The sequence below is a fragment of the Spermophilus citellus genome (assembly GCF_964194105.1).
Source record: "Spermophilus citellus genome assembly, chromosome: 5".
In the NCBI taxonomy this organism is placed as follows: Eukaryota; Metazoa; Chordata; class Mammalia; order Rodentia; family Sciuridae; genus Spermophilus; species Spermophilus citellus.
Genome location: NC_138186.1, coordinates 115,249,992 through 115,276,907, shown reverse-complemented (window position 1 = coordinate 115,276,907; position 26,916 = coordinate 115,249,992). Strand labels below are relative to the sequence as shown.

At 39.8% G+C, this 26,916-nt stretch overlaps 1 protein-coding gene across 3 annotated transcripts in view; it reads right to left on the bottom strand.

Moving 5' to 3' along the window:
• SOBP (sine oculis binding protein homolog) overlaps positions 1-26,916 on the bottom strand; it is a 165,708-nt gene that overhangs the window by 55,876 nt on the left and 82,916 nt on the right. For 2 of the 3 annotated variants that reach the window (XM_081296553.1, XM_081296554.1), the window contains exon 5: positions 18,491-18,586. The exons of the other annotated variant lie outside the window; for it this stretch is intronic. In XM_081296553.1, the coding sequence (XP_081152679.1) occupies positions 18,491-18,586 (96 nt within the window). The remainder of the gene's footprint in view (positions 1-18,490; positions 18,587-26,916) is intronic. 3 annotated transcript variants of the gene reach the window in all.

The following is a 26,916-nucleotide window of genomic DNA, read 5'->3' as shown; positions in this document are numbered from 1 at the left end:
AGACTTCCAGACTGAAGTGTGGCAAGATAATCTCTTGGTAGAAGAATGGCAACTAGCCAAGCCAGAGGCAGTGACTCCTAAGCTCCACCACATGTTGGCCTGTTCTCCAGAATAGCCTCCCTGACCTCAGCCCTGCAGGCCCCACATGGGCCTGTAGAGAGCAAGTCTGGTTTTTAACCCTCTGACACAAGCATCAGCCCTCCTTTGACTTGCTCTATTCCCACTGGTGCATTAAAAAAAAAAAAATACTATGATATATAATATGGAAGGGAAAAAGAAGGGACATATACCCAGAGAATACAGGAATCACAAAGGCTGTTTTACACAAGAGAAGTTGGGGGGGGGGGCTCTAGATATGGGGGCTAGGCAAGCAGAGAGGTAGGAAGAAGTTGTAGAGGGGGAAAGGACGCTAAACAGGTTCACAGGGGACTCGGACCTGCAGGCAAATGAGGCCAGGGAGAAATTCATGGGCCAGGTGGCCAAAGAATTTTTAGGAACTGGAATGTCATATTTAAGTTTTTCACAATATGGTGATAAAAAGTCCCTTCGCTAACTTGAACCTTAGTAAAAGTTGCTGCACGCACATGCACATACATGTGAGGATTCACACACGTGCCAGAGTCTGGTTTAGAGAATCTAAAATATCAAACTCACAAGCTCCAAAGTGCTGGCACAGTCTGCAGGCCTGGGCCCAGACACCTCACTTCAGGGCCAAGTTGGGGAGTGTTGTTTTACCACATACCTCTAGGGGGCGCCCTGTCAGACATAACATAGTAAAGACCAAAAGAATCTGCCCATTGCCTGTCTTCATCTTTATCTTAGTTTCCAAAGGGAAGGAAGCAGGGAGGGGAGATAGGTGAATGGGCAGAGTTGAACTTTGAAATATGAGACCCCACTCCCTTTAGGGCACTCTCTATAAAGGCAGTGGCCAGTTCTCTAGAACAGGATGAACAGTGAAACAAAATTACATCACAAATTATAGCATGCATAAACAGGAATTAGCCAAATTCAGTAGGAAAGGGCTTATCTCACAGACTGAGGCTGCTGTATCTGCTAACAAGCATTCAAAGATGATAAAGCCAACCAGCAAGCGCCAAAGGAATACTAACAGAAGACCAGAAATAGTCAATCCTGCTTAGACAGCTTGATTATATATTTGTGAACCTGTTGGCTCTTGTTTACGACTTTATATTTCATATGAGTATTATAGATGGCAAAAATTACTCCCAGTTCACACAATGGGGATTAAATATGTCAATAATTTGCAGTGTTCTCAAAAAGATTGACACTGTTTTCCAAATGCTGGGCCACTTCAATTCATTTGAGGACCACTGATTTATGAAAAACGGAAAATCTTGGGACATGTGGTCATCACACTACAATCACAGCGCCTACATCTGCCTGTGGACACAATGTCTCCAACAAGGGATACCCCCAAATACATACCTGAATTCCAGCCCAGCAAATAGAGAAACTTTCCAATGGTGATCTAGTTTGCTCAATCCAAACTTATCTCCTTCCCCTCCAGTTTCTTAAAATTATTACAAGGGTTGGAGAAACTCTAGACCCCCAAAGAAGGAGAACCACAGGCACCCTTGGTCTCTGTCTTGCTTTCCCGGAAACTCATGAGGCGATCTCAAGATACCTCAAGTCTCTGGACAAAGAGATCTGGTGTGGAGACACCAGTCGTTGCATCTCTCAGAGCATACAGGCTTCCTTTATGCCTCTACGGCCCCTTTTTCGGGTTTCTATTACATGGTACTTAAGCTGCTTTTGAGACAGTTTTCCACTGTATTTTAAAAGCCAGTCCTGGCATGTCTGTAAACATCAGTTCATATTCCTGGAATAAATCTTTTTTGTGTTCCATCCTACTACCCACAGGGGTACAGATGGCATGTTTTATGTGGTGGCCACTATTTACAATTCAACCCCATAGAGGCTCATGAGATGCCACAAATGTAGCCCACACAGGAAGACAGCCCCTTGGGCAGAGACGTTTGTCCCAACAGGCCAGGAATGCCCGGAAAAGCCACACCCTGAAAGTACACGGGGTGCCTCTGATGCTGACACACATCCCCCATTCAGGGCCAGTGGGGTCTTGGGCATCCCCAGAAGACACTCTAGGAGGCTCTGCCCAAGTGACAATGGGGTGTACATGGCCAGTGGCTATAGGCAGGGAAAACTGCCCACTGAATGCCCCAAATTGACTGTAGAATTTAAAACACCAACAAAGCAAATCCATCTCTACCAAGAAGGCTCACCACATTCATTTGCATGTTCATGGGCATCTGCTAGCTACGTATCAATGTCTCCTTTCTATTCTGATGGACAGCCATTAATCACAGTAGACTTGACCTTATCAGTACCTCACTGAGGGGACAATGGAAGAGAGGTTTATTTGCAGGGGAGGAGGGAGGGTAGGGAGTAGACTCCCTTTACACTGAAGAATACTCAGGAAGCTGCTGCTGCCTCTGTCTCACACTAAGATAGCATTTGCCGAAAATGTCAACAGATTGCTTCTTGAGTTTGAGCTGTGCAGACATCAAAAGCTTATTTTAACAGGGCATTTTTCTTAAAATTGCTTGGTTGGTTTAGGCATTTAGAATGTCTCTGACTATATGATTTGGATTAAGAGGTTCTTGTTGAGTTTTACTGGTTTAGCATAAATGAGGACCTAACTGCAATAGACCCCTTCACATAACCAAACCCTTCAGGACATTAATGTTGCAAAATTTCCTCTTTGTGTGTTGCGTTTTTAGTGCTTTCTTTTTTTATTTCTTTCCTTTTCTTTTTCTTTCTTTCTTTTTTTTTTTCCTTAACGCAGCTTAGTTGCTATGCAGAGGCTTAGTGCTCCTGCATGGGGATCAGTTCCAGACTTTGGTTTGATTTGAAACAAGCCAAGCAAATTTGCCTGAATGTGATTTCAAAAGGTTTTCCTGTTTTCCTATTTCTCTCATCAGGAGATTGAAGGAAGCTGAGAGGCAAGTCACTATTTGAGTTCCAATAATGCTGGCCTGATTTTCTCAAGTATTTGGTATGATTCAGTAGACACAGCTCGCATGGATGACCCCTGCTCTAAAACCCTGCAGAAGCTCCCCAATCAGGACAGAGTCTCAGGAAGCTAATTTCAAAAGGCAGATGACTTATAATTGCAGATAAAGCTTTTTTCTTCCATTTTTACTTTTCTTTCCATCTTTCTTTTTTATTTTCTCCATATCACATTGACTAGATGTGACTCAAAAAGTTAATGGTAATTGCTCTCATCTTAATTTAGCAAAGAGAGAAAGAGAGAGAGAAATGAGTGTAATTTGCAGATCTACGCACAGGTCATTACAGGTGTGTTATATTAGTGTATTCATGAGCCCCCTGGGACAGGCATGCTGTGCTATCCAATAACTTTCTTAATGTGTAATTACACACCATCGAACTATAATTGATTAATTGAAAAGAGAATGTAGGCAGATGTGAGGGCAAGACTTTTGCTGCTCATTAAATGAATATGTCCTTGCTTCTCTTTAATAAGTTAAGTGGAACTACTCAAAAGCAATTAAGTCAGTAGTGAAATTCATTAAATTTTAAGTAATTACTGGTATTAAATTCTGTAATAAAATTCAAGACTTTGCATAGTTCCATTTCAAAAAGAAGAATGATAATTCTATAATGATAATTCTATGGGGCCAATTTAGTAGAATAAGGATTCCAGAGGAAACCTACATCTTGGACTCACTGTAATTCCATGCGAAAATCACCAGGGAGGGAGGGAGGGAGGCGGAGAGAGAGAGAGAGAGAGACAGAAAGAGAGAGAGGGGAATGAATAGGGGGTCTGGATACACTAGTGCCATCCTACACCAGCCAGAACAAGTCTCTGTCACTTTAACCTGGGAATGTAATGGTGCTTCCAAAGTCATTTTTTCATTTAAAACCTTCACTGAAATATTTTAGGGAAAATACCTATTTTAAAATCAAATGTCTTGAGTGTTACATTTGATACCTTCTCTAATAGCTACGTTCAAGGTAAAAATGAATACAGGGAGTTGAATGGAATTTGGAGAACATTTTTTCCAGGTCCTACTGGTTTAGGGAAACAAACCTGGTTACTAGGGTGGGTGCAGAGATGAAGTGTATCTTAGTTTAGGGATGGGACCACAGATAGTTCCTGAAGCCCATAGGTGGCTTCTTGCACTGTTCATTTTGCCCAAGAACCTGGCTAGTTGAGAAATGTGTCAGAGAGGAACAACTCAGCCATGGTGCACATTCCAGACATTCCTGACAACTCCCTCCACACAGGAGAGACCTTGGAGTACCAGACTGTGGAGAATTGCCAACAGGGAGCACACCAGTATGGTTTGAATAATAGATACATTAAATATTTCTTGAGCATCTTCAAAGCCCGTATTAAGATGATTTTATATACAAAATAGTTAAATCATGTAACTATGCATATAATTTAGTAATGTAAGTTAAATATATGATAATCTTGGAAAAACTAGGGGTAGAATCCTATAAAAATTTAGTCCATTTTGTTCCCATCCAAGACATCTTGCACCCCGCATAGTAGGCTCTCAATAAAAGCTTGCTGACTAAAAAGGATGGAAGGTCTCCCTGATGTGAATTCTGAGGACAACATAATAATGTGTGGCACTTACATAAAGTCTATTTAATTTATGAGAGCCGTGAAGATTAGAAATGTTAATGTCTTTATAACATGTGCCGGTACATGGAAGGATCACCACCATGCTAAGTGAGATAAGCCAAAGCCTAAAAACCAAAGGTTGAATGTTCTCTCTCATACGTGGATGCTAACACACAACAAGGGGAGGAGGGGAAGAATAGACGTTCAGTGAATTAAACAAAGGAGAAGAAAGAGAAGGGAAGGGGTATAGGAATAGGAAAGTAGAATGAATCTGACACAACTTTTCTATGTACATATCTGAATACACCACAGGGAATCTCACTACATCCACAAGACTGGGATCCTAATTAGAATAATATATACTCCATGTTTGTATAAATATGTCAAAATAGACTGTACTGTCATGTATAACTAAAAAGAACAAATAAAAAAAAATGTTAATGTCTTGGCCAAGAAAAGCTAAAGGGATGGTGATGATGGTAGCTGAGAATGAAGGAGAAGAGACTGTAGATCTCAGGCTTCAGCTCCGACCATCAGTTATCCTGATTCGTTCCCACAAGGCTTTCTTACAATAGACAATGTGAAAATGCATACTCAGGAATTTTGGTCATTTTTGTTTGAACAATAGATTCAACCACATATATTTTTTTTAAATCTGTATTTCAAAATCTAAACATAATTTTGTAGGATTAGTTTCACAATCTAAAAGGTAGTCACTGTATTTTCATCATTTGTGTGGCTCACACTTTGATGGAGAGCCAGTCTACTAGATTCAAGGCTGCAGGGCTGTTGGGTTCTGGAGGTGCCATTCACATCACTGGGGCCTTCTATACTGCAGCCCTGACTAGACTGCAAGAGTAGGAAGGTATGTGACTCTTACCAACACCCACAGGAGGAAAGAAGAGCATTTTACATATATTGTAATTCTAGTTGGGAAAAAAAAATCCCAATCCTCACAAACACTGTAATTTTAGAAAGCATAACTAAAGCTAAAACTAAATTAGATGAAATAGGTGTATTAGGGTCACAAAGAAAAAAAGCCAGGACAAAGGAAAGTCATTAGGTCTCATTTTCTGTTTACATGTTTTCCTGCCGTAGGTACCTTATTGCCCTGCAGTTCATTTTAATCTTGAACATGAGACTTTGATAACCTGTGTCTGGGCAGCTCAATTATTTAAAAGGGAGCCAAATCCAGGGAAATGCTCTTGCATTTGAACAAGTTAACAGAATGACATGTTGCTCACATTATTTCAAATTTTTGTTTCTTTTCTTTTTTCTTTTTATGACAATAACTAAGTCCCAAATATATTCCAGACTGAACAAAGGAAAACTGATTCTCATCAGATCAATAATGAGGTACCCAATTAATATATTCTGCAACTTATCGGCATATACACAAAGATGGCCAAAAAAAGTAGGTGCTTGTGTTCACTTCCAAAAGAAAAGTGGAATTTTCCTATTGATAGAGATTCAATTCCTCTTTAAATAGTTTAATTTAGGAACCTCTTTCTGATTTGTAGGTTTACAGTTTAAATCACAGTGATCCCTGAATCATTCTAGATCACAAATATTTTTAAACTTCAGTTTTTTTGCTTCTACTTTGATCTTGTTTTTCCTACTGCACACAACTAATGACTTAATTAAGACTGTTATCCAAAATCTAAATTTACGAGAAAATTGGCTTGAGATGAAATCTCTGCTGGTTATTTATATTAAGACAGTCATAAGAACTTGATGACCAATATTTTTGGACAGTCATTTTGCAGAGTCTCTTTCTTGCCTTTCCATCTGCAAAAGGTCTTTGTCCTCATCACAGTGTGCATATTCTAAACATCTTCTAGAAGTTTCCCCACTCCCTCCTCCAATCTGGGAAAGCTTTTCTTGCATAATAGGACTTCCTGGCTCAGGTACCTAATACAGATTCCCTCCAGCCTAAAACACCAAATGTAAAATTAACTGCTTGGCTCTCAGTTTTTAACCATCTGAACACTATCTACCGAGTTAATTCTATTCTTACCACTCACAGAATGATGCCAGCCCAGGCAGTTTTCCACCTGGCCCCCCATGTGCATGATGCTCACCTCTTTCACCATCAGTCCACATCTTCTATTTCCCTAGAATGCCCTTGAGTGACTTTGCCACCCACCCTCCAAGGACCAGTCCAGGTTTCATCTCCTCTGAGGAGTTCTTCCTGATAAATCTGGCCCATCATTTCCTCCCCTTTCCGTACTCCTGGAGCACATCCATATTTTAATATGTACTTCTACTCTCTAATCACCAAATTGTCCTATCTGGCACTTTACCATACACTGGGCTCTACTGTTCATATAAGTAGAATTGTTTGTAAACTCCTTATGAGAAGAATTCACATTTATACTTAGTTTGCACTGTAACTGAAATTTCAAGCACAGCATGGGGTGAGAGTAGACACCCAACAAATGCATGTCAACTTCAAAATCTAGGTCACACACACACACCCCCTCTCACCACCTACTCTTATGTTAATTCTATTTTTTGAGATGTGTGCTTGACACTAAATACCCAGATTTTTTTTTTAAGGTTTAAATCTTTATAGACATTGCATTACATTATAGAACATAATTTCCATGCAGGGTATACAAAAGAATAAATTAGAGCTATAAGAAACTATTCAGAACAAATAAACCAGGGAGAATATATCCCACGAGAGGGTATTTTTTTGGAGACCGGCTGTCTCCATTGATGCAGCTCAATTTTCAACTTGGCTGATTTGATGACAGTCAGAACACTGTTTGAAAATCAAAATGCATGAAGGCTAAGGAAAAATGAAAATACAAATTTGATTTTCCATGTTATTTATTTTTATATATTCATGTATAAACATCAAATTAGTATAGAAAAAATACTCCATAAATGTTTGAGATGAGTTAAATGCCATAGACTCATAAACACTTTAGTTACACTTTAGTTTATTTCCATTTTCCCTTATATACATATCCACGTTTCTACATAGGATATGCAAATTTGCCTTCATATATTGTATGTGTATGTATATGTGTGTATGTATATATGTGCATATACATATATAACACATATCTATGTATACATATATATGCACAATGATGTTTCACATTTTCAAAATTCAAGCTATCTGGTAAATATATAAATATTCCTCTAAGCCAAAAATGGTGTTCAGTTCTCTGGGAATGTCTTACACATTTATCACAAAATTTGGAAATCAAAGGCATCAGTGATTGAAATGGCCATATGATGGAGGCCAGTAAATATTTCATACATCTTAATAATCTGGACACTTTCCATGTGAAGTCCTCCTAGCACATGCTCAATATTTAATATTGCCTCCCTTTCCATCTCAGGCTTAGCCACTTAAAAAAATTTAAGTGATTTTTTTTCTCTCCCTGTTCACACAGAGAAGAATATAGCATGTCCTGCTACAGTGTCAGAATCAGAATAAGTACTGAATTTTCCATTGAAAGGACACCAAACCCTATTCAGATTGGAACACCAAAAAAAATCAGAGGATTTCACACAATGAAATCTGAGGTCCAAGTTTACCTATGCTACAATCTGTCGTCCTAAATGTAGATTATTAAATTCTGAAATGTAGGAAATCACTCATGTATACTTTGTCTCTTCTGTGTCTTGGGAACTTGTCCAAAGTATACTGGTGGTGGTGGTGGTGGTAGTTATGAGAGAAAACTACATGGCACCCTAATGCTATCTACGGCTTTTTCCATTAAGACAGACAAAAAGATCATTGCACCTCTTCCAATGTGTTTTCATGAATTTTCAAGAGAAACGCTGATGATATGCAACCCCCAAAAGAATGTTAAGTAATTTTCTACATAATCAAGGCAAAAAATATTGTTTACTATTTTAAAACTGGTTTAGCTGGCATATACCTTAACTGGCTCAACATTTCACTTGCAAGAATGAACAAAGCTATCCTATTAGTTCCACTGATGGTAAAGCGTCCAGCAGTAAAATGCTCAGCCAGGATAATCAGAGGCCAACCCCCACCAACTACACCTTATCAGTGGCAGACACAATACAGAACCAAGTTTTAAAATCCAGAACCAGTTTCTACCTGGACAAGAACCAAGGAGATATGTTATTGCATGGACTCATTGGACAAATAATTATTGAGTATCTATCTCCATAGTTCACTGAATCTACATCACCCCTGATTGCAAAGATGCCATTATTTTAATACCACCAGGGAGAAAGCACTGACAACTAACCAAAGACAGGTCATCAATTATAATATGTGACTCCCATTTCTGATCTGTTAAGATGTTAGGGGCAGAGGCATATCCTAGAATCCATGAAAAATGGTGTTAGCCAAGCACAGTTCTCAGGGGTCCTATAGTGAACAAGATGGACAAAGCCTTTGCCTCACTGAGCTCTCAGTCAAGGGGCTGTCTGGAATAAAGGAGAATGGGCGAAGTCCTCTGGAAAGAGGTCTCAGTTTCTGGTCACATGTAATAGGGAATTGGAGGTGGAGGGAAGAGGCTCAGGAAAACCTGATGCTTTGGACCAAAAGAGAATGAAGTGCACAAAAAAAAAATATATATATATATATAAATGGGAAAGGCATTTGAAGCCAAAGTGCAATGAGAAAAAAGCATTATTTTAAAGATTCTGTTTTCCTGGACCTGCTCATTTGCAGCTTAATCATGGGCTTCTATCTTCAAACTCTCCCTAACGAGTCTCCTCCATCACCCCCACATCACCATCTCCCATTTCCTGCCTCCCTCACTACCTCAAGACATTCTTGTAAACTCCAAAGATTTTTTTACTTTTTCCACCGAGAGAATTTCATTAGGTTGTTCTTCTAACCATAAACCAAACACAAAACTGAATATGATTAATTTTTGCTGGTTGTTTTATTGATAATTGATATCCTATCTGATTTCCTGGTTTTGTTAGATATATGACTTATAGTTTCCTGAAAACCATCATAAGTGAATTCTCTTTGGTATTTTAGATAATTATTTAGTTCTAGCCATTAAAATGATGAGGGAGAATGTGACTGACACCTGACTCCCATATGCTACTTTATGGCCAGAAGTCTCCAAGGAAATAGATCCATTGACCATGAGGAATACAACCTACCAACTCAACATAGTTCAAGACATGTAAAACTGACCTTACCATGAAAAAAAAGTATCAAAATCTTCAAAAAGAAACTTAGTACCTATTTATGGCCATCTGAATTTTAAAATGCACTCAAATGCTTATATCACATTAAAATATTTTTTTCTAAAGTCTACAGTTGTTCTGTTAATGACAGGAGTCTACATAATTAAAAAATATATGTACTTCCATTCTGTTCCCCACAATTCATTATGCATTGAGAATTCCCAAACAACGACATGACTTTTTGAATAAACTTGCCCTTCCTAACATTCCCCAGAGATGTTCTTCCTGGCCTCAGAAGACTACCAAAGAATTGTTACACTGAATTGAACTTCTTAATTCCTTCATCTCACAGCCTCTCTGGCCCTAGGATGGAAAAATATATAAGACCTGGTCCCTACCCTGAGAAGGCAGCAGTATGAACTGGCCTGAGCATAGAACTGATTATGTGGTCAGAGAGATGTGGGTCAAACCTCAGCTCTGAACCTATTCACTGAATCCCTCCCTACCGCCCAGGGCAAGGAATGTCTGGGCATTTTATTTTTCCCATTTTTAAAGTGAAAACAACAATATCTACTTAGCAAAGATATGGAGAGAGAGTAAGGGTCTAAAAGGGGGATTCTATAAAAACCAAGCATAGTCTAGCATAGTGGGGCACACCTATAATTCCAGCAACTCGGGAGGCTGAGGAAGGATGATCAAAAGTTCAAGGCCAGCCTCACCAACTAATTGAGACTCTTAGCAATTTAGCAAGATCCTGTTTCAAAATAAAAAATAAAAAATAAAAAGATGGTATGTAGCTCAGACTTGGTTGAAATTTTATGTACATATTTAAAAATATATCAAAAATGTCAAATAAAAAATATTATAGAGTCATAGAAAAAAAGATGGGAGGTAGCTCAGTGGTAAAGCAACCCTGGGTACAATCTCCACTATCTAAATAAATAAATAAATAACATTGTTAGGTAAACCACCAAGGGCAGTTCCTTGCCTCCTTGCCAACATGCTATCAGAGGCACCTTCATTTACTACTGCAGATATTTCCCTGTATAAATTACACTTTTTCTTTGCTTCGCATTTATTTTCTTAGTTAAATATTTCTGAAATTAACAATTTTACTATTAAAATGATTGGGCAGGATGAAAAGGTCTTGGATCATGTAATGCACACTCCTTGAGAGTTTTTATATATATAAAAATTTAGCTACACATAGATTTAGTTTTATATATATACATATACATACATGTATATGTATATATGTAAATTACCTGCATAATGCACTTTTGTCCCCCTCATTATCCACATGAAAATTTTGTGGCTTTTGCAAGCACGTGCATACATAAAACTCTCAGACAGGGCTGGGGCTGGAGCTCAGTAGCAGAGCTCTTGCCTCGCAGGTGTGAGGCACTACATTTGATCCTCAGCACCACATAAAAATAAATACAATAAAGGCATTCTGTCCATCTACAACTACAAAGAAAAAAACTAAAAAAAAAAAACACCTTTCAGACAATCTAGAAAATTTGCCCAATTGGTGGTCTATGAAGTGTTTGAAAGCAAACAATCTTGGAAGAATCGAAATCATAGCAACACTTATTTATTAATTGCCAATTGTTTGCCAAATACTTTTTCAAGCACCTTGTGGGAATTCATTCATTTAGTTCTCACATCAACCTTAGCAGATTGGTACTGTTGTCTTCATTTTATAGCTGCCGACACCGACAGAGATTTAGTAACTTGCTCAAGGCCAAAGCCAGTAGGTAAAGTCATAGAGATTCCTAAATCTGAACAAAACTGTCTGGCACAACAATCCAAATTCTTCACCACAACACCATACCATATTTTTTTTTAGATTTTTCTTCCAAATATATTCAGACTTTGCAATATTTCACAAACCAGTTAACATTTTCTATGCAGCCAACAGGCATCTTTAGTTCCTTGGACACAACAGGCAAGTAGATAAATTGTCAAGGGTTCTCTGAAGTTCTTTTACCTAAATTAAAATACTGCACTTGGACTTTGGAAAGATTACATCTAAACCAATTGGGAAAAGACTTGAGTTAGAAAATAAAGACAGGTGCTGCCAGCATTTGCCTCAAGGTCTTGTTTTCTTTAATGCATCCTTCTTCCTCTGTTTTAATAGTAATAAGACTACTGTTTATGGAGCTTTTACATGTTCCAGGAATGCTTAGTGCTTTACATCTGTGATCTGGTTTACTCCTCAAAACAACCCTTGGAGGTGGGTAGGTTCTGTATTCATGCTTATTGATTAATGAAGACATGGAGGCTCGGGGAAGGTTAGAAACCAGCCTGGATTGCACAGCTGGTGTATCTGAAAAACAGGGATTAAGACTCCTGCTCTTATTCATTAGCCCCAGTGTCTCTCACACCTCTCTGCAGCTCTGAGAACTACTGTGACATACTGTGTGAGAAGCCAGAATGAAAAAAAAACCATTATGCCTTGGACCTTTTTTGGGCAATTGAAAAATTCCCCCATGCCCTGCCAAAGGGAACCTACTGGGAACCAGGGGGTTCCTCCCCTCTGAACAGCCCCTATATCAGAGCAGAAGCCGCAGAACTCTAGCCCAGCTGGCTCCTCCCCCAGCTGAAACTAAAGAGAAAGATAAAATACAATTCACATAGGTGGCAGGAGAAAGGAGATGGTCCTCCATGGCCCAGAGGCTCATTGTACAGGAAAAGAGAAAGGACCTCGCCACAAGATATGGCAGAAATGGGAGCCAAGAGGTTGGAGAGAGAGAGAGAAAAAAAAAAAAAAAGCAGCAGACACAGCTGGAAAACAAGGTGAAGCAACAGCACAGGTGGCAGCAGAGGCAGTGAGGGCCATCCACCCCCTCCACTTGTTGAGAGTTCTAGAAGGTCTTGCTAGAGAGCACAACTGTGCCACACCCAATGGAGCTGCCCTTTGCTTCTTTCAATATTGTTTCTTTAATTTCCAGAAAGTTTGATTTTTCTAAAAAATAGTTCAGAAAGCAATGGGAACATAGGAATAGCCCCAGAGTAAAGAGACCAGGAGGTTGGGGTCGGGGGAGGTGAGATAGGTCAACTCTCTCTAGATGGCAACCAGTCCCCGGGTTTTCTGGGTCATTCTCCACCTTTGGGGTTGTTACAATTACTGTTTCAGGAAACTGGTACACAGTATACTACTCATGCATACATCATGTGATGTTTTATTTGATGTGATGTGAGTTCCAGTGTGTTGCCACGAATTTTAACTTTCAGTGCCCCTGCTGCTTGGATATAACATCAGAGAAACAGTGTGTAAACGGTAGTTGAACTGGGGCAGAAATCTGGCTTTGGTTAGAACAGTAGTATTAAGGAGAGGGTCTTTGGTCAATTGCACCTATTTTGAAAAGCCTACTAAGATTCAAATGAAATATGGCAGATTCTATTACCTTTTGATGGCTCTTATTGTATTTCTATGATCTAGCAGGAAAGTGGTAGCAATGGCTAATCTATGACAGAAATCCAGAATTTCCCTCATTGCTGTGATAAGGCTTACATGTACTGAAAGGCTGGGTTGGGCTGCAGAGACATAATCTTATTTTTAAATAAATACATTTAGAATCAGAGGCCTCAAAGCAAATAATATTCAAGTGACAACTGGCACTGTCGTGTATCTTTCACCTCTAGGAGTTTTTAAACTTGGTCTGATTGCCCAAGCCTTACAAAGTTGTGCTGGGCAGGGAGTCATTTGTTTTATGTGTGCATAATTACAAAGCTCCAATTCTCAATTCAATCAGTATTAATGGAGTCTTGTAGCCAAGGAAGAAGGGTGCTAAAGTTTTTACTAAAAAAAAAAAAAGACAAAACACCAAAAAAGAAGCATATATGCTTCATAATAGTTCTGCAAAAAAAGGGCGGGTGGATAGATAGAACAAGATTAGTCTTGAATTGATCATTGTTAAAGCTAGATGAAAGGAACATGAGGGTACATTATATGACTCTCACTACTCTAATTTTATATACATTAGAAACTTCCCATAATAATTTTTGGGGGGTACCAGTGATTGAACTCAGGGGAACTCAACCACTGAGCCACATCCCCAGCCCTATTTTGTATTTTATTTAGAGACAGGGTCTCACTGAGTTGTTTAGCGCCTGATAAGTTGCTAAGGCTGGCTTTGAATTCACAATCCTCCTACCTCAGCCTCCCAAGCTGCTCCCATAATAATCCACAGAAGCAATAGTCATTTCCATGAAACAGAACGGCTAAAATCCAGACTCAATATGATCGTGTTGCTTATTGAGACCCCTGCATAGGGCCCTGCCTGCCTGCCCACCCTTTTGCCTTCAGGAACTCTACACCCAGCCAACTGAGATTCTAAGCAGGGTGCAGGGTCCCCGGCCTGCACTGCTCCTCTCCCTGCCTTCACCCGTGCTACGTACCTCTGCTTGGAACACTCTTCTGACAGTCCACTCCAACTTTCAAAGCCCGACCCCTATAAGGCCTAGCTCAAGGGTATCTTTCCTTCAGTCTTCCAGGACTGCACCAGGAAATACTCTCATCCTCCTTTGTACTCCAGAACTTTGCTAGGACTCTTTTGGGTCACAGCTCACTATGTGATGATGACAATCATGACTATAAAAAGAATCATTAATAGCAGCTATGATGTCGTGAGTTCTTACTATACACGAGGCACTTTAAACATGCCATCGCTTTCAATCTTTACAATAGCCTCTAAATTTATTGCCTTTTATGATTACATTTTTACGGATGAAAATCTGAAGCTCAGAGAGGACTAAGAGGTAAAACAGGTACCCAATACAATGTCAGAAATATCATGGTCAATTTTAAGCCTTTGTACCTATAATCCTTAGCTCCAGAGTCTAATTAGGGCAAACTTAACTTTTTGACTTGAGAGCCCATGTTTGATGCCTATAATTCTATATATGCATTATTCTTCCTAAGCACCTTCTGGGAAGGGACTGTATTTTTCTATTTGGCCTATCCAATGTCTTGTGCATAGAAGATGCTCAGGAAAGCCTTGTTAACTGAACACTATATTTTTCTACTGCAAAAGGACTACAGGAAACTCTTAAAACCACCTGCCTGCCTGCCTGCACAGGGAAATGAAATAGGAAAATCAGTCCCAGAAGAACAACCTAAGCGCTCTCCTTCCCATCATCTGTGTTCACAAGACCACAAAACTAAAATAGTTTTCATCTTCTCCCTACACTGGCATTGTAAGTGACCAGAAAGAATTCTTTCCCGTTCTATTTTTGTTTAGCCTGCCAGCTGTGGGCTCCCTCCCCCTCCCTCAGCAAAACCCTCATCCCTAACAGCCTAAAGAAAAGCTGTAGGGATTCAGACTTTGTCTAGGCGATGACTCAGGAATCTGAAACTGAGGAAGACAAGCTAATTTTTACCCCTGAGTTTCCTTTCTCTGATTCCCCCTTTCAGGACTTTCTAAACCTGGGTTCTTTCCAACTAAATAATATTACTTCAGTTGCTGCTATTCTGTGGTTATATTTTTGTCCTTCGTCCCGAATACAGTGATATTCTCTGAGGCCTGGTCATAAGAAAATTTGGGAAGTAGTCCCTGTTGTCTTTATTTCCCTCTTCAAAACCTTTCAGCATCCCTTTTCTTCTAGCTCTAAGTTTTTCTCCCCCAAGGACCCAGCATATGCCCTGTTTCTGCTAGGTGTTACTCCCAGCCAGTTTTCAAGAACTGAGAAAGAACTGGCTGATGAGAAGGTGTGAACTCACCATACGCTTAAGGAATCCCTCCTGCTCTGGCTGGTAACCCAAGCCCACCAGTGACATGAGCGATTTATTAGGGGAAAGGAGAAGCTTTTCAGTCCCAAAATAATGAAGCAAAAATAATAAAAGTGACCACTGACAATGGAGTTGGAATTAGAGGTAAGGGCTAGCCACCCATGGCTGGTCCTAAATGTTCCCTCTTCTGTGACCTTGTAAGCCATGTTGCTATAGTGTTAACATGATGCAAATTTCTTACATGTTCTTCTACTGAAAGTTATCTTCTTTGGTCATAAATTTGGAAATGCCAGCAGAATACCGTGTGTGTGTGTGTGTGTGTGTGTGTGTGTGTGTGTGTATACACACGCACCCACACCTATCTATGAAGAGGTAGGTGGTCACACCAAATTGTGGTACATCTCATAGCAATTATTTTATCTAATATCACTCATCTCGATAGCCTTGAACTTCCATGATTAATAAAAAGCATAAGGAAACGACTGTATAATCACCAACTAAAGAATCTTAGCCACCAAGCTAAATATCTAGTCATCTGTGTTGTACATTAAGTGTGAAGGCACATATCACAGTTTGGGTTTTAAATGGAAAAATCAATGCCCTACAGGAAATCTACAGTTGCACAGCAGATTTTCTTATCAGCCAGTGCTTTCTTTGTCAGTGCCTTCTAATGATACAGAGTCGTATATTCCAGGCATCGATTTTACTTTGCTTTGGTTTAGACTTAATATTCCTCCCTCTTCCAAGAAGCAGAGGCTGGAGGGGAAAGGCAGAGACATTGAACAGTCAATAATAAAGTCCAGATACTGTCCCATCTACCTGTCCAGGGTGCTGTCTATCAGTGCCCATGGCCCAGAGGACTAGCCTGCCAGCCATGTGCTCCTGATCCTCTGGGAGCCTAGCAAAACCCTGTGCCCTCAATGCTTTCTCCCACACTTTGCTAACTGGCTGCTGCTCTGGCTTCAGTGAACCATGCAAGAAGCAGGCAAAACCCTTAAGCTAAAAAAGCACTTTGGAGTAGAGCTTGCTGTCTTCTCTGACAGATTCTTTAAAAATCTGCTCTATGCTGCACTAAGAAAACTCCAAGGACTTCCTATTTCTCTCTCAAGAATGAACAAGTCTTTTTCATATAGAAGCATAACTTCTCAGGACTTCATAACAGCCAAGGACCATCACTTTTCTTGTAGCTGAAAAAAAAATGAAATTTCTCCTTGGAGAAATAAGCTTACTTGTGCTTTCTCTTTTTTCTTCTTTTTCTTTTTTCCACAGGAAAGTATACTGAACGAAATAAAGCATTTCTAACAGTGGCTAGAAGGATGAAGATCCTATCAATTTCTCAAAACTACTGCCAACACAATATGGTGCATAAGCACCGCAATGATAAGACGCCCGTGTTCTCTAAAGACAACTGGAAAAGATGTTCACAGTTACTTCTTAACTTCCTCCTGTATAAATTGACCGCAACCAGGACTCAAGCACGTTCACTTTCCAGCAAATAGAAAAAAAAAATAAATACGGCACATTACTTTTAACAATTTCTCTAAAAAGAAGTAAGCTACTGCCCCCAAAGCATCCTCATACCAAAACACAGCATAAATGGCCTCTCTGGTCTAACCATCGTTATGGAGAGAAACATTCAGACTGAAGTGGAAAGCCTTTCCCCAGAACAGGTAATGCTAGCAGGTCTGGAAGTTTAAGAGCCTTCAAATAAAATGTCAGGTGATTTTCATGTAAAAGCTGTACCTCTCCCTGTGGATTGGTTGGTCAAGGGATGGCACACAGAATGAGTGGAGCTATTGTAACCCTGCAGACTGTGGCCCGGGAAGAGGTAGTTCTGTCAACATCTAACTCCTGTGGCTAGAATGGTAAGACCTGTATTTTTCTCTCTTCTCCTGTTCTTTGGACACTTTGTTTTTAATGAACAGTTGGTATCAGAGCTAAATCCAAAGACTGTTACATGTGGGATTTCCTAATGCAGAGACCTGGCAGAGCAGTACTATATTTGGCCGAAAAACTAAACAGAAATTAAACTACCTCAAAATGTAACAACTGAGCATCCTCATTCTCTTCCCTTTTTCATTTAGTTGGAGCAAATGTTTTGCTTTAATGCAATTGAAAAGAAAAGAACGTTTTGGGATAGCATAGCTAGATCCTTCATAAAGCTTCATTTTCAAAAGCAATGTTTGAATCTCTAAATAAATGACAATTCATTCTCTGTTTACTTTAGGTAAACAGAAAATGCATTGCGGAGCACTCATTTTCAAAAGCTAATCAAGAACATTAGGTCCCAACAGATTCATTTAATAGAAATATAATAGGCATTCCTGCTTGCTTTTCATCTTGTCTCACTGTAAATGCTAAAATGAACAGCAAATTAACCCTGCGTTGGAACCCAGTTTCTGTCACAGCTGATGTCCTCCCGCTCACGACTTGTAAACACCCCCCCTTGCTGTCACTGCTTTGACTCCTTCTGCAGAGGAGAGACGATTGAGTTTGGCAAGAGAATGGAGGAATTCTTGAATTCTAAAGGGAGCACTGCGCGTCAACTTTGCTATCTTTCGTAGCAGAACGAAATAGTACAATGGTTGTCCCCTACAATAGTGTGCAATTAGTGTAGGAGGAGGGGTGGGGTGGGGTTGGTTTTTTTCCAAGCTCCATATATCAACTGTCTTCATATTTTTTTTTGTCTTCATATTTTTAACTTTACTAGCCATTCTCCAAGTGGCTGCTTATAAACTACTATACAAAACAAGCTCATAAAGACAGGGCCATTCAAGCTCTATAATCAGTTATAAAAGATGTGCAAACAACTTGAGATCTTATAATTAATATTCAGTGATATCAGAATTAGCATTTAGAACTCTATACAGAAAAAACTATAATATTTCATAAATTATGTAATAATGAACAAACCCTTTCAAAAACTGTTTTCACTGTGCTAAAGTAACATTCTAGACTTGTCGTAAGTATGTTATTCTTACAAGTAGTTCGCAGTTATTCTTGAAGGCAAGCCTTGGAGTTTCCTTAGCATAGTGCTGCTGGGGAAAATTTTCAGCATGTCCATCTTCATCTCTAGCCTGAAGGGAAATATAATGGCCTATTTAGGGACTTACAAATAATGGAAGAAAAAAAGCTAAAAGCATAACAGCTCAGATCATTAAACAAACGGGAATCCAAAAATAACAACATTATTAAGAAGTTTGTTTAAATACGCAGTACGCCTTTTAGATATCAAAATTTGGGATTCATTTTTCTTTACACTGTTTAGTTCGAACGTTCAAATTCATTGTGGTGTGATAGTTAAAACAACATGAAGCAAAACCCAAATCAAGTAACTTTTTTGAAATCACCACCACTTTAGTCTTCCATTGTGCACCGTTCATGGCACATTTAGGATTACATGACATACGTACGTGTTTAAACTTTTTGGCATGCTTAAGCAATCTCTAGATAATGCACTTTTAAAAAATTCTAATAGCAAGGCCATAAGAAAAGCAATTTGCATAGTTATATTTTGCATTGTAATACTATTAAGAGATAAACTGATTCCCCTCAATTCTTAAATTAAAAATCTGAATGGAGCAATAATCTAGTAAGAACAATGATTCTTCAATCAAATGCAGTAAAAAAAAAAAAAGAAAAAGAAAAAAAAGGAAAGAAAAGATTTAATTAAGAAGCTGCATTATAAGTTACTGGTTATTTTGATCTACACTGTTAATTAAGAAAGCTGAAGTTTAAATGGAGATATTAACCAAACCCATTAGCAATACCACTTGGATACAGTCGTCTCTTTCTAATCTCCATCGGTTTCTGGTTTGGAGTTGGTGAGAAGGGAGAGGTAGGTGAAAGGGGTGTGCCTGCAGCACACTCATTAAACCATTCATTTGGGTGACACTTGCTCTCTGCTCTGCTCTCATCTCATCTTAGCCCTAACTGCTCTCTCTTTCCTGGCCTCCTGAAATTCACAGCTGAGCTGTCTCCCTCACATATGGCTTGCATATAATTATGCATATTCCATTTTGCACTGCATTAAAATGATGAGCTCCTGGCTCCCTGCCAGCTGATTTTTAAAAGCCCCAGTGAAGTAGGAAAAAGGAGAGAAACACAGGGAGAGCCGCACAGGAAGCAGCAGGTAGTTCTGTCTGCTGTCTCTTTAGATAAAATGTATGTCTGGCACCAGGGGAACAGCTGAGAACTACCTGTTGTGATGTATGGATTTGGGGGGAGAAAACAATGAGCACACATCAGTGGCTGATCGAGGACAATGCTTATGTACTGTTTCCTTTAATGGAATGAAACCTGCCCTGAGTGTGTCACCAAGAGCTCCCCAGCTATTCTGGGGAATTGTTATTTTAGAAAGGGATCCATATATTGTACATTTGAGAATGTAATGCTTGTTTTTTTTTTTTATTAAAGGTTTCTACTATTTATTGCAAAGGGGAACTGGATGGAATTTGGAAGTGAAATCTCATCATGGTCAGTAAGAAGTTTGCAGGGAACTTGTTTTGGTTTCATTGCTGAGATTTATTAACACCTCTAGTACTTGATGTCTTTTTATTGTACCTTTCCACCCCACCACCACCACCAAATCAGAGTACAATAAAAATGTAGTTACAGGGCTGGGGCTGGGGCTCAGTGGTAAAGCATTCACCTAGCACGTGTGAGGCCCTGGGTTTGATCTTCAGCACCACATAAAAAAATAAATAAAATGAAGGTATTGTGTCCAACTACAACTAAAAATAAATAAATAAATAAATATCTTTTTTAAAAATGTAGTTTTAGGATTAACTATCTGTGACAGAGAAAAAAAATAGGTGTTATTGTGTCCAGTGGTTGTCAAGGCAACTGAAACCAATGATGTTCCTTCTCAGCACACTGGTACCACTCTGCGGCTACATCGGGGTGTCAGTTAATATAGCTCTAAGGAGAACCACTTTAAACCCCAACTGGTCGAGGTAGCAGTGGAGTACATAACAAAAGGCAGTTGCAGGAAAGCCATAAGATGCCAATGGATAGCAGCAATATTAGATTCTTCATGACAAAATTTAAAGCCTCTGTGTGAGGTGTAGGTGTGGGTCCTTTAAAGGAAAGGACCACATCTATTTCATCTAACTCTGCCATATCCAGTGACTTACTTTTAGTTCATATTTGACAAACATTGACATGATTGGAATATATATATATATATATATATATATATATATATATATATGGATAGTAACTAGACCCTACCATAAACAACTCTATAGAAACGCCACCTAAAAATATGCTAAACTTGGTGGTAGGTTTATTATATTCCTGATGCACTATGATACATATGCTTGGAAACACAATTTGCATATAGTTTATAAGGGGTACTATTTACATATGTATGTCTATATTCAATATATATGTATCTTGTGTATAAATATTCATAAGGTGGAATATGTTTATTATGCATGTACCATGTATACACATTCATACACACCATATGCCTAGGGATATTTTCAACATTAGTGGCAAAAATACATTCATTCCACTTACATGTAAGGTGCTCACAATACTTTGTGTTTAACAGGCAAAAAAAATCCCATTATCTAAGATTTTAATGTGATTCTTCAAAAGAACTACAGATTTCATATAAGGTCTCACCGTTTATGAGGTTAAATTTAACAGCAATGGAAGTAAGAGGAGAGGGGGGGTTAGAGAGATGTGAAAGTGGGAAAGAAAGACAGAGACCTGCTTCTTTATTGAGCCTTTATGTTTGCCTCTGCACAAATCCCCATGTCCCTGGGCCCTCTGACACTCAGGCTGACTCCAGAGCCCAAGAAATTCTATTCTCCAGCCATCTTCTGTGTCTCTGGCTTACAGCACAGAAATGGAAGGCATGCGAAATACACATGTAAGCACTAACACTTGCCTCTCACCAAGGTGATCTCATTTGCATTCTGAAGTTTTGTAATGTGAAATTTTAAATCTTCATTATAGGACTAAGTGGAATGAGTGCATTCATCCAAGGTAGTAATTCTCTACCCTGTCTGCGTATTGGAATAGTCTTGGGGGTTTTGATGTTGTTGCTGTTGTTTTAACATATTGTTGGCTGTCCCCCACCCCCATTTCAAGATTCTGGTTTAAATTGGTCCAGGGTGAGGCTCTAACATGGGTGATTTTTTTTTTTTTCAGGTGATTGTAATGTACAAGCAGGGCTGGGAACCCCTGATCAGAGAACAGTGTCTACAGGTACCAAGAGGAGGCCCTGGCATAGTGGGCAGAATGGTCTCTAACCTAGTCTCAGGCCTACTCAAGTGAACCACTGGGAGGACACAGGATGTGGCCCCTGAGATGGGTCTTACTCTAAAGATTCAAGATATTACATGACCAGCTGTTGTAAGCCAAATTTCTCATTATTTGTTTGTTTCTTAGTTTCTGGTGTGATGAATAGCCTTGGAAAAACTACTATGCTGCCTTCTGAAAAAAAGCGTTCTTGAACCTCTCTAGCCAATGCCAGTATCTCCACTTTGTTTTCTCTTGACGACACAGCTGCAACCCTGCAACCAACCATGTGATTTCGGTCTCCCATCCAAATCTCCCATGCTGCAGCAGGCAGGAACTGATCTGGCTTTCCATCATCATCTTCAACCATTGCCTGATGCAGTGAGTGCTAAGAATGAACTTATCTTTCCACAGCAACCTGGTGACAATGTAATATAGAATCCATGCAAGTCTCCTTAGCCTACATGTAGAATCATTCTCATATGTTTTATAATCTCTTATATATTGAAGCCAGTGCCTTACTACATCCGCCCCATTTGGGGTACCAGACAAAGATTTAATGGGGGAGGGACAGAGGGAGCCAACCACCTTCTGCAGGGAGGAGGATGCAAATGCTGAAATTGTTCAAAATCACCAGCTCAACATAAGGCAGAACAACTTTTAGCCAGTTTTATTATTGTTCTTAAATTCTCTACAGACAATGCCTTCTCTAATTGCCTGCAGGGAGTGGACCACCCCCCTAGCAGCTCTTGGTACCCAGTGGGGCCAAGAGAACTGTGTTGATGTCTGACTTTGTTCTGGAGTGACAAGTTCTGAAAGGAGGAACGGTCAAGACACTTCGTGATGAACTTACTCTCTCCATGTGTCTTATTCCCAGTAGCTTCATTCTGAGTAATGTGCTAGATATTTATGACACTACTGGGAATTGCCAATGGAGGACTATTTTTTACATTTCATTATAAATGTGTAATGACAAATGTGATTATCAGGCCAAAGGTGCATTTTTGACCTACTGTTCTAAGAAAACTTCAGTTTTTTGCTGTAACAGAGGGGAAAAAAAATACTTCAATGAAACTGCACAGGGATTTTCCCATTTTGCTAAGAGTCATCCATCCATGTTCATGGTGTACCTAAGATTTAAATAAATATTGAATTATGTGATTGCCTCTGAACTTCAAAATCGTCTGCCTTAAGCTTTGTATTCACCTCTCTTTGCCTGTGAATCATCAAGATTTTAAATTTTTATCCTTACATAGAGCAAACCTTATTTCTCCTCCAAAGAATTCACTTCTTCCTCTGAGCCAAAATCTCAGTACAATATCCAGATTTCAAGCAAGATCAGCATTCTTTCTCTTCTGGAGAACTCCTTTAGAAAAATGTGGAACATTCTAGAAACAGCCCCACTCACCTATCCTAAAGACATGTGATGTTTCAGGTTCAGCAGAGAGGTTAACACTATTGTCACATGAGTGGGGAGATAATGAGGCTTCCCATTGTACCTCCCTGTGATGAGTGGGAGTTTACACTTGGGTTTCATTGTGATTTCAGGATTTCTTTTGAAAACAAGGCAAGGTTTTGCCTGGAATCAGAACTGGGGTGAGCATGGCAGAGGTTCCAGACATCCTTCCAAGCTGCAGCAGATGCAGCCTGTGTCAGCCCACACATATGGTGGTGTTACCAGACTTGGGAACATCAAAAATAGTGTACCTCAAAGTTGTGAGAAAAGATTTAGAGATGAAGAGTTACAGAGAAAACGGGGGAATATTAATTTTATATTTTAGAACTACTTTTTTGAACCAGAAGTAATGGTTTCTTTTCAAAATTCAAGGAAACAGAACAAAGACTCCACTTTGAAAAACTCTTGGAGGGTCACTTTCTGGTCTTTCTCAAATGCATACACACATTCTCTTGAGGAAGCCCAGAGAGGATGAAGGGCAACTACCACATACTACGTTTCAGTGTGTGATGACACTCTCATGACACCTTTGTGACAACCCATTTCTTTTGTCCTTCAGCGAAGACACTAGGAGTGCTTCAGTCACTCCTGCCCCTGACTGGAATAACATGGTTAGGTCTCAGGAACGAATAGCTCCCTTTCCACCTTGAATTACTGCCCAGTTGCTCTTATGTCAGTGGCCTGGCTCCTCATGACTGAACTCCTAGTTACCTTCAGTTGTGTTTCCTCTCTTCACCCCCTTTCCTTGGGCAAAACTAGACTCCATCTCCCCTCCCCACTTCTGGAAAATTCTTGCATCTGTTAAGCCAGAATTCAGACTGCAGTTCCTTTAGGAAGCCATTCGTGAACTCTTCCTCCTAGTCCTACCCTGATGTCCCTGTATGTATTTCCATTCCATCTATTACATTGTATGTCTGATGATTGTTCCCCCCTTGAATCAATGAGGCCTTTGAGTGTACAAAATGTACAAAGCCCCAGCCATGCTTGTATAACAAACAACCCTGAACATATATGTTGAATGGATTCATTAACCCTTTCTTGTGCGTTAAGCCAAGGCCCAGAAAGGTTTTGTTTTTTTCTACTCTGCACTGCCTACATGTACAATCAGACATCCCTACAGTATGAGCTGTGTCTCTGCAAATATTCGAGTCACTGAAAAGACTGAATCATGTGCACACGCAGCTCCCACACAGAGCTTTCTGCTGGGCAGAGGACTCCTACCTGGCATCAGGCTCCCTGCTCTGGAGAGTCTCCAGGAACCTGGAAACATCAATCTCTGGACCCGGGCATCTGTTCAGTTCACATTGCCACTAATCTTTGCATCAGGATCCCTTGCCCTCCCTTTCATCTGCTTCTCGAAGACTGTCCATGGGGATTCCTGCAGTGGTGCTGTTTCACTTTGTTCTTTTAACAAAATGTATTTAAATTCCCATTTAGCATGCAGACCAAAGGAGAGAAGCTGTTTCCCCAACCAAGTTCCTCCTAATAACTCTCCTCCACTGGCAAGCAGACAGGCCTGCTCTGTGTACCTCCACAGGCTCTTCTGACAGCTCACACACCTCTGATGGATGAGAAGGACTTATTTGCTGCAGCTATTTTTTTTTCACTCCATGCAAACCTTTATATATATCATAAATTTTTAATATCCAATTTGGAGTCTTCAAAGAATAACAGTAACAAATATGCAACATGAAGATAATGGGAATTGAATCATGTTTATGGCTTCCATGAGCATCTCCTTAAAGATGTCAGGTCAGAGCCGCATGCGTGTGTGGCTGATCTTGGGCCTGATTAATGGCTGCCCTTACTCAGGGGCCTTAATGGATTGCACAACAGTTATGGCAACATATTCCACATCAGCCCGAAATACAGCTGCCACATGGACTAAAATATATCATGCTGGTCCCAGCATATTACAACCGTGCCTGGGATAATCAGAGCGGTTCCTAAGTGGCTCTGAGAAAACCTTGGTTTTACTTTTTATTTTTAAATCTATGTTTCCATTATTGGACAGGTGACCCTTGTGCATTTATCTTGTTTGCTCTTTGTCAGGTCACCTGAGTGCCTTTGTCTGGAAAGTGTCTGTAGGTAAGGCTCAGTAGCTAGGGTACGCAGCCCCCTTCTTTTTTATTGTCAGCTAAAGCCACACCACCATCACACCCTGGCAGCTTCTGATTATTCCAGGACCCTTAATCCACATTGGATTATCTCAGCTCCTTGATTGCTCCCTTCCCCCACTCCCTCCTCCACCCACTGCCTGCTTTTTGGCTTTTTTCACTATTCATTTGCATCTATTACCCAGAGACCTGTGAGGGGAAACAAAAGGCAGGGGAACACAAATGATTCCACTTTGCTATCGGTTGGCACCTATAAAATGCTTAAAGAATTGGCCTAATCGAGACATTTCAGTTGGTCCTTTTATTCCTGTTCTCTGAAATGACTAGGCAGCGGGGGGCTGGGCTCATATCTTTATATGCAGACCTCATGGAGGACCTGAGAAATCAGAGAAAATATTAAAAAGGTAAGGGCTACAAGAGGATTCTAAGCCCCCCATCTACAAGGTTAAAACAGGATCCCGACATTATGGAGGAATTTTATTGTCTACAAGATGTCTCCCCCAGAAATAGCCTGGCCTCAGATGAGACTAGGAAGCACACCACTAACCAGATTAAAATTCTGCTCTGGATGTTATCAGGGTTAATAGCAGCTAACATTTCTACAGCCCTTAGGTATACACCGGACACCATTCTAGGTGCTTCGTGTGCATTAACACATTTAATGCACACACCTACACACATAACCCCCAGGGAAGGTAGGTGCTATCATTATCTCCATTTTAACAAGTGAGGAAATTGGGGCTCAGAGATGTTATGTAGTTTATGCAAAGTCACACAAGCTAACAAGTGGTGGAACCAGGAGTCAAACCCATGCAGTCTGCCTCCAGGGTCCTGTTCTATCCCCTGATGATTTACTAACCCTGTGCTAGGGGCAAAAGGAAATCAGTATGCAATAACTCGGAAATACTGGCGTCATTACATTTAAAATATATATTATTAATGAAGGGAGGTTTTCATAATTATTTGGTTTTGCATTCCAAGATTGAATACACTAAGGAAATTAGGAAAGGAGGGTGTTTAATGACAAATAAAACAGAAGCAGGGGTGGGGGGGTCTACAAAGAGCCTAGTAAAAGAGGCAGAGCAGCACATGTCAGCAGGTCTCAGGCACAGCCCAAGGGAGCCAGAATTTCAAAATTGATGGAATTAATCCTTAAACCAGCTTCTTTATCCTGACTTTTTAATTCGCCTTCAGATCATTGATTACGATATGTAGGCCCCTTAACATCAGAAGAAACATTGCTACAGAAGTCACTCAACTATTCAGAACCTTTAGAGATTTCCTTTGTGAATTGCTAAAAGCATCATGAACATTACATTATTTTTTATTAATCCTGTAGATGATGCTGTATAGACTACAGAGGGTATTTGTGTTGTCTTATTTCATTCATTCCTGACTCTGGTAGATAAATGCAGATTGAGATTATGACTTTGGTGAACATGAGTTAGTTCATCAAAGATGTTATGTAGTTTATGCAAAGTCACACAAGCTAACAAGGGGTGGAACCAGGAGTCAAACCTGGATAAATTAGTTCAACTGGGCCCCTGTACTTGGCTTGCTGAGAAACAGGCCTGGCCAGCTG